At 42.6% G+C, this 19,698-nt stretch overlaps 1 protein-coding gene across 1 annotated transcript in view; it reads right to left on the reverse strand.

The window, feature by feature from the left end:
- The window catches only part of LOC104468368 (zinc finger protein DPF3-like), an 88,562-nt gene that overhangs the window by 56,093 nt on the left and 12,771 nt on the right, over nucleotides 1-19,698 (reverse strand). The window contains 2 exon segments of the mRNA XM_010082474.1: nucleotides 1,402-1,497; nucleotides 3,632-3,759. Coding sequence (XP_010080776.1) covers nucleotides 1,402-1,497; nucleotides 3,632-3,759 — 224 coding nt within the window.

The following is a 19,698-nucleotide window of genomic DNA, read 5'->3' on the forward strand; positions in this document are numbered from 1 at the left end:
AGAAAAAGGAATATTCTGAAACAGTTTCCTGAACAGGGGAGTAAAACCTTGCACATAACAGTAACTTCAGGACTTTGCATAGCCCTGGGATATACGAATACAGCCAATTCCCTTCTCCTGAGCAGTATATTGCTTTATAGCTATTCACTCCCTTTCACTCACCCTAACCAGCATGCACAATTTACGTGAGAGCAACTTATTAGGAAAGAGTTGTTAGCGTGGAATATTAGTTGATCACTACAGTCAAGCTTGCGTGCATGTATCGATTCTAACTCCTGGTTTTGGTTACTGGTTCATACAAATTTTCTGAAACTTACATTTTTCTGGAAAATTTTTTTCCAGGTGGGGGTCTTTGGCTAAGAAAGAAAGAAAGAAAGAAACTGGTTCAGGTGATTTTGAGAATAAGGAAGGTGAAATATATACTTATCCAATTATTAAAGTGCTTTGATCTTATATTAAAGGACTTAAGCTCCAAAATAAAGAGGAGCAGAAAACTGAAACAACACAACAACAGAAGAAACCAAAAGAGAGGGTCTGATGCATAAGTACATTGCAAGTATTCAATGTGGTTTCATGTCTCTCTCTTATTCGAAAACTATTATAGCCTGCTCATTTGGCCTAAAATGTGGCCCTTCTTGCTTGACTCCTACAAACACATCAAAAGGTACTTGTAGAGCTCCTGTGCCCCTGCAGCATCTGCTGGAGCCAAAGAAAGATGAAAATGCTCGAAACTTCTGAGAATTGTATTCACATTTATAATAGATGCCTAGCTTAAGGGGCCACAATTGAAAATGTTGATTCCAAGTTTTAAAATGTTGGACTCATTACTTAACTGGTGCCCTGCTGAAATTGTGAAAAGACATCTTAGGTAAGAGAAGGGACACAGACTCCCCTAAGGATAAAATATTGCCCATTTTAAGCAAATGGAAGATTTGCCATTGGCTCAAGAGGGCCAGTCTCAGCCACAAAGCGCTACCTTGGAGAAAGCTGCAAAACATATGAACACAGTTCAAGTTACTTTTATTAATATTTTTTTTTTGGCTGTCATGAGTGAATTTGTTGCTTTTCTGTAATTAGTAAATGTCCTTTTAAAGTAAGAGCATCGTAATAGCAGAGTATCATTGCAATGATTACAGTTTACAGTACAATTGTAAATACAACACTATAATAAATTTACCCCAATTTTTTACCCTCAAAATAGTCTTTTCTCTTGGTAATTCACAAAAACAAGCTGAAAAAATATTTTTAAAAATCTACCATATAACAGAAAATAACCTACAGTGTTATCACTATCATATATCCATGGATATATACTTTGCATATACAATACACATGACAAATAGAAAATAGAAAGCAGAGGTTTGCCTCCTTCCTTTCCATTCCAGTAAAGTCTCTACCTACCCGTCCTCTAGGCCTGTTCTTTCGTTTTGGAATATCTTCTTCCAAATCCTCTTCCTCATTCACTTCATCTGCATTTTCATCATTTTCTAAAACCCTCTATGGTCGAACAATAAATAGGAATGGTTAGAAGAAAAGAAGATGACACATACAACCAACTGCTGCTCTTTACCACAGAGACTGCAGGTTATTGAATTACAGTTGATTAATGATATAATGCCAAATCAGATCCCAGGACCCCTACGTCTTTCCACTAAAGCAAAATTTGCTTTCCCTTCCACCCTCAGTTCTCCAGGGAGTTCTTATTTAAGAATACTAGTGATATCAGTCAGCGACAAAAAAAAGGTTCCTAAAACAGTGGCATCAGAGAGCACTGCTATCCCAAGACAACACAAGTATTAGTATGCGTAACTGCAGCGCCTGCCTGGGAAATTGTTTGCATGGATTTTTTTATATTGGTTTCTTGCACCTTAGATTGTTTTGTTTTCCTCTAATGTTGAGAATGCATTTTAAGATGACAAAAATCAGTGTTTTTCTCGTTGGAAGCTCAGGATTTTCTGTGCTTAGCAAAAATAGCGAAAATACCCCCATATATTCCAGCATGTTTAGTGGATCTAGAGAGTAACATCTTTCAGGGCTTGCACCACAGGTTCAACTCTAGAATCTGGAAGCAGGCGTCTTGCATGAGAATGCTGAGGAGGTACAGGTCCCACTGAAGTTAATAGGAACAACAGCAATAGTTCCTTCAATTAATTATTTATTAGGAACAATAATTCGTCATCTCACATGACTGTGAGATGCCCATGTGAGGGAATTTCAATTCTTTTATCTTGATCTTTTGAAACGTAACCTCTATAGAATCAAATACAGGCTGGTCGCCCTGAAAACATGCACAAGTCAGACACCACATGGACAAAGGCAAGACAAACGATCACAACACCAATGTGGAAAGAAGTCAAAAAAAAATGGCATGCCTGCTAGAAATACAGAGACGGGCCCCAGCCACTCCTGCCATTCATGGTGTGGTGCCGTTTTGTAAGGGACTAACCTGAAATCACTAATTTATCTTTGCCATGCCACCATTGGTTTATATTACAACATGATGAAGACTCAAATCAGTGACATCAAACGGATGGGGAGTTTTTTCAGTGTATTTGTCCCTTTTCTATAACTACCACCTAACAGCTGTTTGAAGACCAGCAAAGGGAGAAAAGGAGCAAATCACAGTTGCTTTCTCTCCTTCCTACATACCTCAAGCACCAAATTCTGAATTTTTGGGAAAGAATACCAAAAAAAAATTCTTTTTTTCAAAAGCTTGTATTTGGAAGACCAACTATACAGTTCATTCTTATTTTATCGGCTAAATTTTTAAGACTAATATTGGACAGTGTCCCTTTTAAAAAGTACAAACAACTTTTATAACATGGTAGAGGATCAAGTCTTCGTCTGTTTTTTACTCCTTTTATTTTTAAATCTCAGGAGGCTCGGGATGCATCTTTAATGGTGCTCCTTTGCCTGTGGAACTGTGAATGGGAGACCTAACTTTGCTGCCCTGATGTGTGAAATTTCCAGTGAACAGAGCAGTAGGACTGAGCTCCAAGTAATACAGATTTGATGCCCATGCTCTTTTGTTTCATTTGGCATGAGGCTGTCCACTCAGATTTTTCCTAGTTTCAGGTATAGATGCATCATCTTGTATCTCAGACAAAATTACCGAGTTTGACACATTGCCAACGGCTCCTGCTAAAAATCACTAATAGAGACTCATAACACAATGGTGTTTTAGCACCACCAAAGATTTGCTGCTGCTCCCCGGGAGAGGCCCGCTCTCCTAGTGATTTAAGATGTCTTTATATAAGAACCCCTTTGTATTAGCTGAATTCCTTCTGTGACAGGACCTACAAATGTGTTTCCACTTTTAATTGTTAAAGGATGAAATGGAATCTTGACAAATAACTTTCAAGCCATAATCTATGTAAAGGGGCAATATTTCTCATACCTGCATCCCTAATAATAACTGCAATGATTAACATTAGAATATTTTTAATGATTCATTTTGCTTGTATACTTCCTGAAGGCTTCTCAGCATAAGAAAAAACAGACAAAGCAATTACGTGGTTTTGTCTGTCGTCAGCAGCTGTGAATCCATCTTCAAATCCATATCCAAATTCACTTTACATATGAGGCACTAAAACTCAGTTTATGGGTGAGACCCAAAGGGGCTCTCCTTTACCTGGATTTCTTGTATAGTGTCTTCCTCTTTAGTGTCCGTTTTTTTCTCTATTCCTTCTCCACGCAGCAAGGCTTCCAGAGTCGTACTCTCTGATGTGAACCCATCTTTTTTCAGAGGCAGATCAACTTCTGAAAAAGAAACCACACTGACTGTATGTGTCTCCCCCAGACAGCTAACAAGCAGAAAGGCAAAGACTACAAGCAGAAGACTGACAGACTTTCAAGCTTGTTTCTATCTTGACGGAGAGTTCTTCAAGCTGTTCTTTTAACCACTAAGGATCCCCATATAGGGCTCGTTTCTATTTTACGGATATCTTTTCAATCGCTGTGTTTGCTTACAGGAAAAAAAGACTGGGCATATTGTATCAGGAGGAAAGAAATGGGGGGAAAAATCCTTTTCCTTCATGTGAACTCCTTATGCTTCAAATAAAGAACAAAACCAGGGCTTTCTAAGACACTGAAATAACAAATACAGAGATCTGACCTCCTGAAGTAGAAAAGTAGTTTAATGCAATTCAGCATCTGGCACAGTTCACACCGCACAGCTACAAGTAGCATTCTCCTACACCAGGGCACGTCCCACACATGGGGAAGCAGAAAGCTAGTGTGTGGGGCCAATGCCAAGGACTTAAACTGAAAAAATGAAGGGATTTGTCTTGAATCTTCATTTAATATTGACTAGATGAAATCTTCGGTTTGTCTTAAATTGGCCCACGCCAATGAAGAAACACCAGCCAGCATAGCTACGAGTGCAGGGTCCAGCCCATAAAGCAGGATGACCCTCAACCATGGCAGGAGGAGCCAAAAGCTGGCTCAGGGGCAGGCCTGGGGCATGGGACTCCATGAGACCATGGGTTTATGAGGAAGCTTGATGCAACCTGCCATACAAATGAAGGAACAGAGCCTTATTTCCCTTCTGAATGCTGCCACTAGATTATGAGGCTGTGCAACAGACAGGCAAACACAGCACGTTAATTTTAGCAAGATGTTAAAATACACCCAGGGAAGAATTCTGTTTTCCTTACAGATCCTGGACATGAACCCACTTGTGCAGTTCATTCCGAGCAACCCTATGGCAGGGAGACATCCCAAACAAATCTTTGCCTGACTATGCCAAGGTGTGGATTTCTCAAATACTACCTCCCTTCTAAAATGAATTCCTTCCTCTAGGCCAACAGATTTATAAAGTAATAACGTACAGGACTAACGCTCACAGATCAGCATCTGGTGTCCTTATTTCAGAGCTCTGTCCACTTCTCATCTTTTAGGACTGTGTTGTGTTCCCCAGGCTGCCTGAAGCTCCCTGCCTTTCTATCACCATGAGTTGTAAACTCTGCAGGGCAGAAATCCATGTGTTTTTAAAGCCCCAAATCACTCCTGCAATCCAAATAATGAATGAACACTTCCACCTGGGACAGTAAAGTCTTATCTGTTTCTTGGGGGCAATTGCGTCCCAGCAATATGTTTGTTCCATATATGAAAAACTCTAAGCCAGCAAATGATTCAAGGTCCCTGATCAGTGCTTCCACAACATGCTTGCTCAAGTCTTCTGAAGTCAGAGAGCATTGCTCAGCCAATAACCACAGAAAATCCAGCAAAAATTCCAGCAAAAGCTATTCTATTCATGGAGGGAAAGGCTGAGCCCAAACCATGAAGAAAACCCAAAGCACTGGGATTTTCAAAGGAAACTCCCAGGACAACCCACACAATGGGATGGGGTCAACAGTGAATTGATCCCCCTTCTCATCACAAGGAGGTCTATTCAATCAGGGCTCTGGTTTTGGCATTAAGCTCTGCACACCCACCCCGTTATGCCACCTTCCCCAACTTCTCCCTTACTTAAGCCATAAAAAAGACAGAGGAGTCATCAGAGAATCATACAGATTGAATTTGCCTGTATGAACTCCTAGTACCTCCCTCTAGATGCTAAATCCAGACATTTCAATAGAGTGAAGGGATTTTAGACTTGATTTATGTGCAAATCCCAACACTTGAATCTAAAGTCACTAAGGAACCTCCACAATCATCTCTGGCTGTGGGCCTGGCTCGGTTTCAACGTCCTGTGCATATGTGCAAAAGGGCATTTGCTTTGTATTAAGAACCTTGTGGGACTGCAAAACCCAAGGTGTCATCATACATTCAGCAAGAGAAGAAGCTTCAAGCAAGCTCAAGGGCATCGGAAACAAACATGTCTTCACTGTGACAAGCTATGCCTGTCTCTGGATACCGACACACTTGGCAAACGAATGCACTAGGAACGGGAATGAGCAAGGAAGGGGTGAGGGATGAGAAGAATGTATATGAAAGTAAAACCGCTTCCTGATATTGAACATTAAGTCAGAGGGAAAGGTAGGTTTTAAGGTCAAAAATCAGCAGCTGTCTTTAATAGGCATGTTTGTTTTGTGTGGTGCTGCCACTTCCCACCAGCAACACTCCAGGAGATTTTTCATCCAAAACTCTCAGAACATTTTTAATTATTAAATTTAACATCCCACTGACAAGGCAGTGTGAAGTAACACTTTTATTCCCAGTTTGCTGATGGGGAGATTGAGTCACCAAGAAGTTAAGTTAGTGAGGAGGAAATCCTGGGAAAAGAAACTCAGGACAGCTGCCTCCCATCTGCCCACTAAGCTTACTGCTATTGAACTCCTTCATTTTCTTCTCCACTGGTAGCTTCTAGGAGTCCATTTTCATTCCTAAGTAGCTCTAGAAAGTGGGAAATGGCAGATGCTATCTTATCTGGAATGTAAAGTTTACAGTATAAAAACCTACAAAGGTCCAAAGACAACCTCCTAGGAATGAATTCAGTCTTTGTAATGAGTTCAGTCCTTCCTGGAAGATGGCTAGTCTGTAAAGGATACAGGAATGAAGACAAGAAATTATGCTTCCAAACCACTTTTTGAATCCTCAGAGATAAAAGTCTCCAAAAATCTAAACAATGGTTCAGTTAACCTAGAGAAATAGTTTAACACTTCCAGGGATCATTAAATTCATTTCACTAAACCCCTAAATTTTCTCTTTCCTATTTGACTCACCAGGATTTTCCCACAAAAGCTAGAACAGTATATTTTTCTCTTCTGCCTGTACCCTAAAGAAAACTGAGAAGCCAACTCAATGCCTAAAATGCAGTTTTCATGTGAAAGATCAAGGCTTCCCCCAGGCCATGGGAACAGAAGCAAAGTGGGGTCCATTCCACCCACTGTCCTGCTTACGAAGGCACCAGCCAACCTCAGAAGCTCCAAACAAGGCCAGAGAGAGTCTTCTAGGCTTGAGAAATTAAGCTGTGGCCCCACACTTGCCTCTGTTCGCTTTGGCATTTGTCGTGCTATGCTATGCAGTCACATCAGACGCTGTGGAAGAAGGTATGAGTGTCTGTCAGGAGAAAAATGAAAATAAAATAATCTACCCTAATACTCCATTTCATCCTGATCTCTAACAGGTCAGTCCTGAGGGATAAATGTAGTATCACTTCCTAAATCTGTCTCTTCTGGAAATGCAAAGAATAGCCCAGCCCTTTCTGAATTTTGATACACTTTTGCCCTTGATGTTTTCTCAGTTCAACAGTTAAACAATGGTTTGAAAGAAGGAGAGATTCTCTTTATTGCTTGCCCCCTTGTTCTTGCTATGAAAAGGGGAAAATTAAATTTCCCGACCAAACTTTTTTGCCATTTCTTCTTATTCCTCTCCTTTAGAGAATAAAGTCACAATCTTTTCTACTACATTGCTGTGGGAAGTTTTCCGTACGGCCTTGTCCAGTCAGACCTCCCTGAACTTCCTCTTATTCATCAACAATCTTCCCAGGATGGACCAATCCTGCACCTGATATTTTCAGATGAAGCCACATCCCTCATTTAAACAAACGCATTACAATATTCTTTATATTACCCTCAGGCAGTGTCCGAGCTGCATACTAAGCAGAATTAGGAACCTTGTAACAAGGACAAGAACTTCCTGTAAGTAATACTTTCAACACACAGGTGACAAATTAAAATGTCCATCCCCCTGGCATTCACCAAGCACGTTCAGACCTCCCCAAGGAGGCCCGCACAGACCTCCCTGGCCACGATGGCTCTAAATAACTTTGCATTATGTGCAAACCTTTGTCATTTAGAAGGTACTCCCCTTTCTCCAGCTCCACTGGACCAAAGACCGAGCCCTGATGCACCAGCCGTTAGCCTTTTTCTGTAATTAAAGTTGTTTCATTTTGTTCTTTGTTTCATCTTTTATTCTAAAAATTTCAATCCAAGACAATGCTTTGTTTCTCTTTGGAGGCCTATTACATACCAAAGGTCTTCAGAAAGTCTAAGTCAATTGTCAGCCTCCTTATCTATTAGTTCTTTATGTCTCATGTAAAGAATTTTAAGAAAGTAGCGAGACGTGCTTTTCCTTAGTAGGAAAAAAAAAAAAAAAAAGTAGTCAGTTAGAACCTCCTATATCATAATTTCCCAGGTGCTTTACTGCTTATAGCTAATTACTGTTTCAATCAATTTCTCAAATGTTCACGTAGAATTTATGACTCTCTAAATCCTCGAATCACCTCCAAATCCTTTTTAAATATAGGTAATACCATTTGCTACTTGCTAATTGTTCTAAATTCTTTCTGTTGTAACTCCTAGTATATATCTCAAGCTCTTCCTCAGACATGGCAATTTCAGAGAACATAATCTTTATTACAAGTCATAACGACTAGTAAAAGCACTATAACTAAAAGCTTACTCTTTTACAGAAAAATTTTAAGAAGGTTTGTGGATAAATTTCTTTTTGATTAGTGTTGCAAATGCAACAGCACCTGGTTAGTGTAGAAGATACAGGAAATAGTCAGAACCACATCAAATGGAAGTGTCAAATCAACAAAAATCATAAATGTTATTTAAGAATTCTTCCTGTTTTAATAAACCACAGTATTATTGGTGTCACAGCTAAATACTTTGCATATATTAGAATTCAAATATGTGTGTGTGCATATAATTAAAATTTATGTTTCTTACCTTGGCAGAGCCCCTTTCATAGTGATTAAATTAACATGGTTATTTCTGCTTACCAGCCCAGTGCAGAAACTTCTCTATTTATCAAGGTCCTTAGATCGTGGTGGTAGAATCTGAACAGTCACCCATGCCAGCATCATTCCTGTATCTGTTTTCTATTGAACTGCTGCCTCCAAAAGAAGCACATTTTCACAAATCCTACAAAATGGTGGGCTTTTTCAAGTTTCGATTCACCAAAATAGCTGCAAATTTCTGTCCTTAAATACACTACATTTGGTTTACAACGCATTGGGAGCTAAGCAACTTTTCAGTGTCTCTTTGAAACATAAATTAAAACCAACCATCCCTTTTTCTATACAGTGCAACGTATTTGTTTTACAATGGATCATTTCCATCTCCACAGTAGCAGCTGCCACCCAAGCCATCATCTCTGTGCACTCGTAAGCAGCTCCATTTCCAGTTCTAATTGGGAACAGAGATACTTATTGGGTGAGTTCCAGCATGATCTATCACGCCAGAGACAGCTACTATGCAAACCAAAGCAATCCAGCTTCCAAAAACCCTCTTAGACAAACACTGACTTTGCACATAGATCCTTGCGTTTTTGTTTCTTGGTGCTGGTTTTTTGGAACGTAAGAAGTGCCAGAGGAAACTATACATCAAGAGTCCACGAAGTGCTGTTTAAGATGGATAAATCCAAGGATATTACCTTAATAACCACTACCTCTTTAAAATCACATAGGTGGTCTAAAAAAGCCACCTAATTCACAGCAAACAGAACTACTGCTGAGTGAATGCAGCCACTAAGCTCATTAAGAAGATGTGGCAGGATGTGTCTGAAAGTGCAGCGCAGTGGCTCAGCAAGCAATTAAATCCCATGACAGTTTAAAATGAGAATCTATCAGTGTCACAAGAGTGTGAAGCCTCAGCATCTCTGCTGTTCCCACCCCCAGTGTTTTATCTTTGATGGCGTACTGGGAACATGGGAAGTCAAAAAGATTATAATGAAATATGCCATATAAAAACCAGATTAAGCCTGCTCTTCTTTGGGGAAATATGCAGAGAGAGAAGCTGTCTGTTAGCTGTCGAGTTTGCAAAAGATACCATCTTTTGGGATGGTGCTCTCTGCCAGCAGACAGAGTGCCCCAGGGGAAATGGTGGTGAAAAACCCAGACAAGCAGCATCCATCCATCCATCATACGCTCATCTCCACATCTCCAAGGCACAAGTATAGCATTAGAGTGCAAAGGGTGGGGGCAGGGGGGACGGAATCCCTCAAGAAAGAAAGAGGAGACAATGCCTTACATGAACAGATGAATTTTGTAGCTTTCCTGTGCGTGCACAACCAGACTCTCCTGAGCTTGTTTGCTTGTTTGTTACATTCGCAGTCAGCCCAGTGATTTGTTACCATCCTTGGAACCGATGCATTCACAGCAGTGACCAGAACCAGGTATACTAAAAGCAGGGCTCTGCAAGCTTTTTTTGTAAGCGTGCCTCTGCCAGCACAGCGCAGCACGGATCTTCACTCCTCCTGCAGGTCTGGATCTTCAAAACTCTTTTTTCGCTGAACCGTCTCCTGCTGTCCCAGGGGCAGATGCTCATGCTATTGCTGTTCTGCTTTAATCCTGACCTTCCGCGGTCCCTGCTATCCCAGCCTGTTCTCCTGCATTTGTTCTGCTGCAATCCAGCACCCATCTGTAGCGAACTTGCCAGTGCCAGTTCTACAATTACAATATTCTCCAGCCCTGGCCCAAAGGACCTCCTGCCAGCCCAGCCCTGCGCCTCCCCTGAGACAAGGCTACTGATAACACAGACTCTCACAATGAGTCTGTAAAACCACACAAATGCCTCTAGAGACTAGTAAACATCAAATTCACTTTGTTTTTAATCCAAGCCAGATGCAATAAAGCCATGGCTATACGGGAGACTGTGAGGCTACTCCAGTAACTCTTTTTCTCCCCTGCCAATTCACCCTCAAACCTTACGTATATTACTGCACTCTCAAGGTAAACAGGGCCATGGTGAGAGCAAGGATCCAGTCAAAGAGAATGATAAACCAGTTTCAGAAGCAAGACTACTTGAAAACAAGAGGGTATTTGTTTCCTCAGAACAAAGCGTTTCATGTGGAAAGAATACTTATCTGCCATTAAGTGAAAACTCTTCAGGCTGGAGCCATGGGATCCTATAAAGCTCCAAAATGAATCTCAGGAAATACTTGTTGCAAATTTTAGGCACTGCTGAGGTTTGCTCTAGGGAGCACTGAGAGACTGGAAAATCCCAACGTTTCCCTAGCACCAGTTCCTGCAAAGGTGCTAGTCTCATGGTGAGGCTGGGGGAGAGCAGGAGGCAAAAGCGAAGAGATGGAAGATGACAGAGGAAGGATAGGGGGGAACTATACACTTTCACTCTTCAGCCTGGGCATCAACTGCAGAAAAATCACAGGACAACTTTGAATATTAAGACCAGGATCCAATGGAAAACTTCTATCAGCCCCTATCGAAAGTACATCCCAGGAGGCTACAACACAACAGGAGGGAGAAATAAGGCTGCAGAAAACAGCGGAGGCCCTCAAACATAAGGTTAAGCATGGTTTAGTTTAACCCATCATCAAAATGTGGACTTTACAAGCAGCTGTATTTCTCTGGCAGACTAGAATGCCTCCATAAAATCTCTCAGTAAAAAAAAACAGCCCTCCTGTCACTTGTCTCTTGGAAGTTTTTTATAGACTTATTTCTCAGCACAGATAGAAATCATTGTCACATATAATATACTGTACATGCTTCTCCAAGACTGCCAAATTACAATACCAGGCTAAACACTGGATCAGGTAACTACCCTCAGGGCTCAAATCATAAAGGAATATCTCCATTCAATAACATTATTCTAGCACTCATTTGTGTTCTGGTCACTGCGTTCTAGATGGGCTCACACTGCGCCAGGACTTTTGCAACATCAGGCAAGACTATAGGCAATATCAATGGGCAGAGGCTGCTACAATTTAGAGAAAATTCCTGTGTACAAAGTCTATTCCTTTGGGCTTTGCATCACCCTAACAGGGCTTCTGGGCTGTTTGGAGTAAGAGAATAACTTGGCCTACCTATCTGCAAGTGGTCATAGGGACACACCCACAGAGATGGATGGGTCTTTTGACCCATCAGAAGAACCAGAACCCGATTACTGGCCAGTAACCAGACAGTGACCAGCAAACACCACTCACCCCCACACTGCACACTCTGCAAATGGTAACAGAGAGTGGACCTCCACTGCAACCAGCTGTACCGTTTGCATATGTGACAGCACTGAATAAAACCCCTGAATGCAAACTCATACATAAACCATGCATAAAGCCAGCCAGGCCGTAACCTTGCTGCAAATTCTGTGAGATTCTGCATAGCTTCTCCTCTCCCTTATCGAGGACGGTGGAGGGGATACCTTTAGTAACAGATAAATCTCTGTAATGCAGTTATCTCTCAGCTGCAGTGCACAAGCATCCCAATTAATTCAGTCCAGGCCTAGCAGAGCCGGCACTAAGCCAGAGCTGATAAACCTGCCAAAGCCAATCTGAGTCCTGCAATGATTCTTGGGAGCCGGCTCTGCGCCTTTCCCCGTGCTCTGGACTGAGGGGGGTTATCTGCTTGAGCGCAGTGCTCAGCTCTGGCTGGCTCCACATGCCCACACGACGTGGCAACTCCATTAATGAGGCCCTTCTACAACCCAGAGTGCTGGGGAGCAGCAGACACCTGGTCAGCTCTGAAGGCATCAGCACAGATGCAGCAGGGCTTATTAGCACCGCTCAGCCAGATTCCAGCTGTGCCGGTCCTGATCCTGCATCTCTGGCTGCAAAGCTCCCACCTGGGGGAAGACGGTGCTCTGCAGCCCGGGCAGGGCTGGGAAGCGGAATAGCCACATCCGCGTGGTACTGTGTCTGAAGAAGTCAGCCACGCCAAGCAGAGCTGGGTCAGCATCCCTGGCTCAGTAAATACCAAACCTGCATAAACCGCTGAAGAACAGAAAGGCCACAGCAATAATTTTAGGATGGGATAGAGAAAAATCACCCGAGACACCGGTCTTGGCATTGCTGCTGTCTCACCATATGATCTTGGGCCAAACTCTGACAGAGGTACCTTCTGCTTTTCCATCATCTGTCAAATGGAGATAGTCTTCAGCTATCCTCTGGGGTTTGGTAGGGCTTGTTTAATATTCATAGGCTTTCAGGCATTCAAATAAAATGCACCAAAAATGCAAGGTGTTCTTATAGGTTCTTGCAAAGCCAGGTTTAAACACTTTTTTTTTTCCAGCCAAGAAGAACACCAAAAAGCAAGACTATTTCCACAGATAACCAGATTTCAGTGGCCAATTCACGAATCACAAGGAATGAGGATAATGTTTACTTATATGGTAAGATGCATCTGACAGATGAAGCTATAGAATTGAAAATATTATTATAAGAAGGAAGGTTTGTAACAGGAAAATGGCATGAGGCGCTGGTAGGTATCCTTTCAGAAATGGGAAAGAACAAAGCAAATCATCTACCGAGATGCTCAGATCTCCTACCTCAAAAAGGCAAGAAATTCCAAGAGGCCTATAAAGTGTTTAGACAAAAAGGTGAACTCTAGAATTAATAACAGAATGGTAAACAGGAAGATTAATGGCACCAGAGAAAATGCAGATGGTGAAGCCCAGCCTGCAGGCTCAGCAAGACTCTGCAAAGGGAGGGGGGAAAAGGCAAGGTGTAAACAAGGTGACCTTCAAAGCCACGGGAATGCGTGCCAACAGGCCAGCCAGAGGGCATCCCGAGACACAGATGTGCCATCTGGGGTCGGCTGTCTCATGACAGCATGAACAAGATTTGTCTTTTTCGAGATTTGCAGGGAGGCAAAATGGGTAGCGGCAGAAAATATGACCATTCATTCAAAAGGGGCACAATTAAATGAACAGGTTGGAAAAGGATGCTATTTTGTAAGGAAAACACAAAAGAATTCCCTGAATATCCCTACTCAGAGAGGTCTTGTGCCCACTTGTAAAGCCTATGCATGCAAGGTGTGGGGGAGGAGAAACTGGTTTTCACTAAACAAATGTCTTCCTTGAGGGTTTATGCTTTAGGTTTATGGTAAAAAGGAAAAGGAAAAAAAAAATCCAACAAACCAACACCACCTCAGCACAAACTGCAAAGCAGCCCTTTAAACCCATGATGGTATAATTTTTTCCCCATCTTGGCATAAGTCTATTCACTCCAGATGGCACAGTTGGTTTGAAAGCAGGTAAAGATTCCTCAGACATCTCTGTGTCCAAGATCTGCTTTTACAGCATTCCCGTGCTCCATCTCGGTGCTTAGTTGGGCCTTGAATCTCCTAACAAGCTTTGTGTGTGCCTGGGAGATCTCAGTTCTTTGCCTACAGTAAAAAGTGGGAGAGAGAAATCTCCTCCCACAGTTCTGCAGGGGAGCCTGGCTGTCAGACCTGATGCTTAGATCGTTGAGGTCAACCAGAAAAATTAAGAAGCAAATGCAATCACACTTTTTAAAAAATACATCAATCAAACACCACAGTAGGGCAGTGCTAAGGGGAACAATGCTATCTGTAAATAAGCCTTCTACAATATAAGCCAAACATGTTCTGCTATGATGTCCAGAGGCAAGAATTTTACAGGAAAACAGAATAAGCCACAACATTACAGCTCACCATGGACAAAAGCAGACCCCCGGTGTGGGAGTCCAGCAGGTAGTGAATTCACGCACCTCTCTTCCTTCCAGCCCAGCCCAAAGTACATCAAATCTGACTATTTCTGGCAAAACTGGCCCATCTGAGTCCAGTGCTGAAAGTGGTTAATTCCACGCTAAGTGTACAAGCAGACATAACTGAATGTTTTTTATTCTAACAGGCTGCGTACCAGCCACAACGAAGATGTTGGCACGACCTCCAGTTCCACAGCAGGGTGAGCTCAGGCAGCTTGGGTGAAGCCTGCGCAGCCCCAGCACAGTTGTGTCAAGCAGGCTTGATTCAAGTGAGCCTGCAATTGCTGACAGGAGCTGCCATCGCGGCTCTGGACATCAGTACATACCTTTCTCCAGAAAGCCCCATCATGTGGCTCTGTTGATTGCTTTTTCAACAGAACAGGAATGGAGAGATGAAGTACACACTTGAAAACACTAAAGGGGCATTGAGGAAGGAATCAGGAAGAACAAGGGGAGAAAAACAGCAAGATGGAGGGAAGCTATTATATTCCTCTTCCTTGCCTGCTGCAGCTGAACTATGGCAGGTTGTTCTGAAAACTGCCACAGAAAAGTCTGAAAAATGGAAGCTCTGGGCCTTGAATTATGCCTTTTCAATATCTCTCTCCTTTCTCCTCTCTTCTAACAGAGAAGTGCTGTAAACTCCTAGATCCTGAAAATGTATATTCTGGGCCCTTTCTGCACCTTACAAAACACAGTGAAAACAGATGGTAATGGGGAAGAGGAAGAGATAGCCATGCAAGGAGAAAATAAAGTGAAATAGAGAGTAGTTGTCCTTCTCTCCTTTCCCCCTGCTCAGCTTTCATTTCCCTTTGTTCATCTAACATTGAGCCAAACTAAGCCAAAGGAGCTGCCGTGCTGGGCTACAAGATTGATGGCTGCAGGCAGACTCCACAGTGAAGAGACGGATGACTGGTCATTTCCCCCGATGCACTGAGAAACATCCATCCTTGCAGCCATGCTGAGCCCATGCGTGCTCCTTTTGAAAAGAGAGATAAGCACGGGCAGCCAGAGGCACCTGAATGTCCTTCTCCCACAGAAGGACACAGTTATACTCCTCTGGGTTCCTTGAGAAGGTCGCTTTGTCCATCCCTGAACATCTGGCTGTGGGATTTGCTAACTCTCTCCCTCCCCCAGCAATCATCCATCTATTAGAGCACCGTGCAGGTTGGAGGAAAACAGTGAAGAGAATGGTGTGACAACCTCATCAATCTACAGCTACACGCTTGGCTATTTAGGGTTTTTTACACTGTTGCTAAATGCAGGGTGGTGGGAGGGGGGCGAGAATTGCTACTGGTATGAAACAGTGAATTGTGGAAATGGCAACGTGGATTGGAGTAAGTCCTTATGACTATTAAAATGTTGTGCATGTACTAAAGCAGTAGGGAACTAATTAAGATTCAGGATTGAAAGGCAAAACAAAAAAGTTGGATGCACTCTGGTTCCATCTGTAGCACTTGCTGAGATTTCAGATGTACTTGGGGCATCATCTTTAGCAGGGAGGTTAATTTTTTTATTTTGCCCATTCTGATATTAACAGAAAGCTCCCTAGAAGGATATACTGTAGGTATATTTATAGTGCCAACTCTGGTATAGCAGCTTCAGAGGCACAAAGCACTCCATCCTAACTCCTCTCTGTTTAGTTAATAGTGTCTTTGTTTGCTGACACTGTCCTGGTCTCTAGCACTGCTCACAGATACAGCCTCTGTGTTTCCAGTTCTCCTGCTGTGCTGCTACCTCACTTAGGCAATGAGCATTACATGGCAGATGTACCCGTAGCATCATTTACAAATACAGCATCATCACTCCAGAAATTCCTATAACTATGAACCTCACTTTGTCAGAGCAGCACGCATCCGTAACTGTGTCATTCACAGACAGTGCACCAAGGAAATCATGAGAAGATAAAAAGCATTCACCCTCTCAAAAACACAAAGAAACGAGTCACTTGCTTAAAGTGTTCAAATGTAGTTTTAGCACTCTGTCTGAGCCAGCTTTGAAAATTTGTCTTTTATTCCCATCATGCAATGCTGTTTATTTTAGGCCAGCAACAAAAAGATTTTCACTACAGCTCTGTAGGACAGGCACAGGATATTAATCATGGCCATATGTGTTCCCGAGACATCAGCCCCATGCCTCCCAAGGGCAATCACATGCATTCAGAAGTTCATCATTTCCATCAAGAGGAGTAAAGTTTTCATCCTTCCTCCTACATCAAGAACATAGCTTTAGCTGATTGCTACTTGCTGTAGTCTTTAATGGAACTGTACCTACCTACAACAGCTACGGTCCTGGCCCTAAATTACCTTGTTTGTTTAAGGGGAACTGTGTTCCAAGTGCATCCTAAGTGAGGTGTCTGATCTGGAAGACATTGCACAGAAAAGCCATATCCATCTATTCCATTCTTAATTCCCCTCCAAACACACATTGCATTGACCCTCCTTCCTCTGCCAAGGAGTTCATCATTGGGAATGGATGCCGTGGCAAACACCAATGGTGTCAAAATCCTGAAGCATAAAATACCTGTAATAAATGCAGGGAATACTGAAATGAATTGTAATCTAGGAAAAAACATACTTAATATCTCTCAGGTACAAGATGATTATAAGGCTATAAAATATTTACTCCAGAGAACAGGAATGACAGACTGAAGACTTCCACCAAGGAAGGTGCTGGGAGATGCAGGGATGTGGGAGGGGAAGCCATCACACTCTCCGTTCTACTCTCAGCAACTCTGTAAAGCTTGGCTCATAAGATTTCAAACTGGACTTGATATTAACATTTATTGCTCATTCCTTTATATTACACAGAAAAATATCACCTGCTATAAATTTTATAATATTTCAGACTACAAAACAATTTCATCTGCTATGTGTCAGGAGAAAAATAAAATTGAACAGGGGTTTTTTAAAAAATCATATTTTGAATGTAATGTTATTCCATAATATCTTTGCTGGTTTTTGTTAACATTTTCTCCTACAAAGTAGTGCACAGGTTCTACTGTTCAGTTGATCTAATAGCCCAGTGACTTTATTTGGATCTATCTAACAGGATGCTAAGTACCAAATCTGCAAGTGCTTTACATGTGGATTTAATTTTAAACATGTGACCATTTTCATTAATTACAAAAAGATCACTGATGTTGTAAAAGCCCAAGCTCAAGTGCTTTCCTTGTCTGGGGTTAGACAGCTTGGCATCTTACAAGACTAAGCCCTGGGGACCTGATCCTATAAACCCTTTTTCATGTGATTACCAGAGAACTCCCAGGATTACTCTCACGAACATACAAAATAGATGCAGTGAATTAGATAAAAGAGACCCATTTCCTAGGATCTCGTGTCCAGTGCTTGCAGCTAAACTATCCTTGTGCTTCACAGAAATCCTTTTGCCAATGCAGCTTATTCCTCTTCAGGCATCAGCACCAGCTAGCTACACTAAGAAAAGTGCCAGGAGGTTTGCCAGCAAAGCTGTTCAGGTCCAGCTCCCACTGCAAGACTCCTGCAGGGCAGACAGCTTCCCAGCCGCCCCTCCCCTTTGCCAGAGAGCTGATGATTTGTGCCTTGGGGGACACGGATGTGCTGGGTTCCAGCGGCTCCCCAGGTACCAGCCCCTGGCGCTTCCCCAGGGATTCCCATATCCCTTCCTCCTGACAAGCCCTGAGGGAACTGCTTGGGCAACCCACCCCTAGCCCCAGGAGCACCAAAACTCTCTTTCAAAGCCACCTTTTCCCTAAGAAGAGAATCCCACCCTCAGCTCACCTGCACTCCCCTCTTTTTAAGGTGAAATCTGTTTATTTTAGAAACAAGTAATCCAGATGTTTACTTACAAATGTCAGTGTTAACTTCATAGTAAGGGGATAAATCCCTCAGCATTTTACTTCTCTGGTAGGAATAATACGTCTTCCAGAGACACGGCATTCACAGTCAGGCATGTGCTGAAAAACCTCTTCCCAAAGATGTGTCCCAGCAGCCAGACGTAGGTCAAACACAGAGTAGCCAAGAAAAGCAGAAGAGCAAAGCAGTGGGCTGGATAACACAGAAAGGGTGAGGGGTGGCAGGACAAGTAAGCTCCCTCTCAGCAGCCCAGGTATTTCAACCCAATGCCATCTCGGCTGCCGGAGCCCTCCAAGCCTTCCAGACACCTTGCAGATTGAGCCCCAAGAGACAACGTGCAGTCCCACTGCAGAGGCTCTGAGGAGGTCACCAGCACAACCTGTCCCTTCATTTGAATGGCCTACTGCAGTGACCAAAACATTTTGGAAAACATCCTGTCTCCAAAGCCATCATAACTCCATTTTCACAAATATCCTAAATACAGCTGAGACTGCACACCGGTGGAAAATTCACCTCTAAGTGGCTGCATCGCTTCCAAAATTACAACAGCCTCGTATTGGTGGGTCGGTGCACACACAGCCTACTTTCCCACTCTCAGGGACGAGACCCAGAGAACTCGGACAGATAAAGATTTAACAGTTTCCAAAATTGCCTTCCTTGTTCAGCTGCTCATTCTGCCTTAGCCTGATGACTAGAGCCAGAGGGCTCTGGCTTGGCTTTTGATCAAAACCCAGAGAGGTTCCAAAGCCCGGTGGCTTCTTTGTGAGCTTTCTCCTAATTATGCAAACTGGCTGAGCTGCTCAAGAACCAGGAGTAATCCCAGGTGATTCATACGAGCCATCTGAGCTAACCAACACAGCTCTCCTGGTAAAACCGTGCATATAAAATACTTGTAGTGACCTGTTCCAGATCCCGCAAATGAAAGAGAAACTATTTACACAAAGTTAATCCTGTAAATTCTAGCAGCATGACTGCAGGGTTAAGCAGCAGAAACAATGTTTATGTTTGCCTGACTGGACTATTTATAGAATATTATTTGCTTTTCTAGAAATGAGTATGTTTGATTTCCACACCTGCAAAATCACAAAATCCCATTTGGGGGAAAATACGTATTCACTCACATCCTGGAACCTACTGAGCTGAATTAGTCAAAGAATTTGCACCTTATCAGAGGTAACAATACCCAGCAAGAGCAGTGCATGATTTGAAGGAAAAGTTATCACAGCATGACGTACAGAAGGTCAGCTCATCTGTGGCCAAAATGAAGCAAAAAAGAGTTACCCTGCACAAAATTTGAGATATCTTTCTAACGTCTACACTGCACTGCCAGTCTTGCAAAAACTGGCTCAATAATTTGTCTATGGTGAGTCTCTTTCTTTGTACATATGGGTGTGTAACAAATCACTTGTTTTTCATCACCATCCTGGTACACATAAGCCCAGGTTTTGCACCAGAGCTGGTACACTTTCATACCAGTTTTGCAAGGCTTCATCCTGATGGCCAAGGTGTTTAATACTGG

The sequence above is a fragment of the Pterocles gutturalis genome, unplaced genomic scaffold (assembly GCF_000699245.1).
Source record: "Pterocles gutturalis isolate BGI_N339 unplaced genomic scaffold, ASM69924v1 scaffold34104, whole genome shotgun sequence".
NCBI lineage: Eukaryota > Metazoa > Chordata > Aves > Pterocliformes > Pteroclidae > Pterocles > Pterocles gutturalis.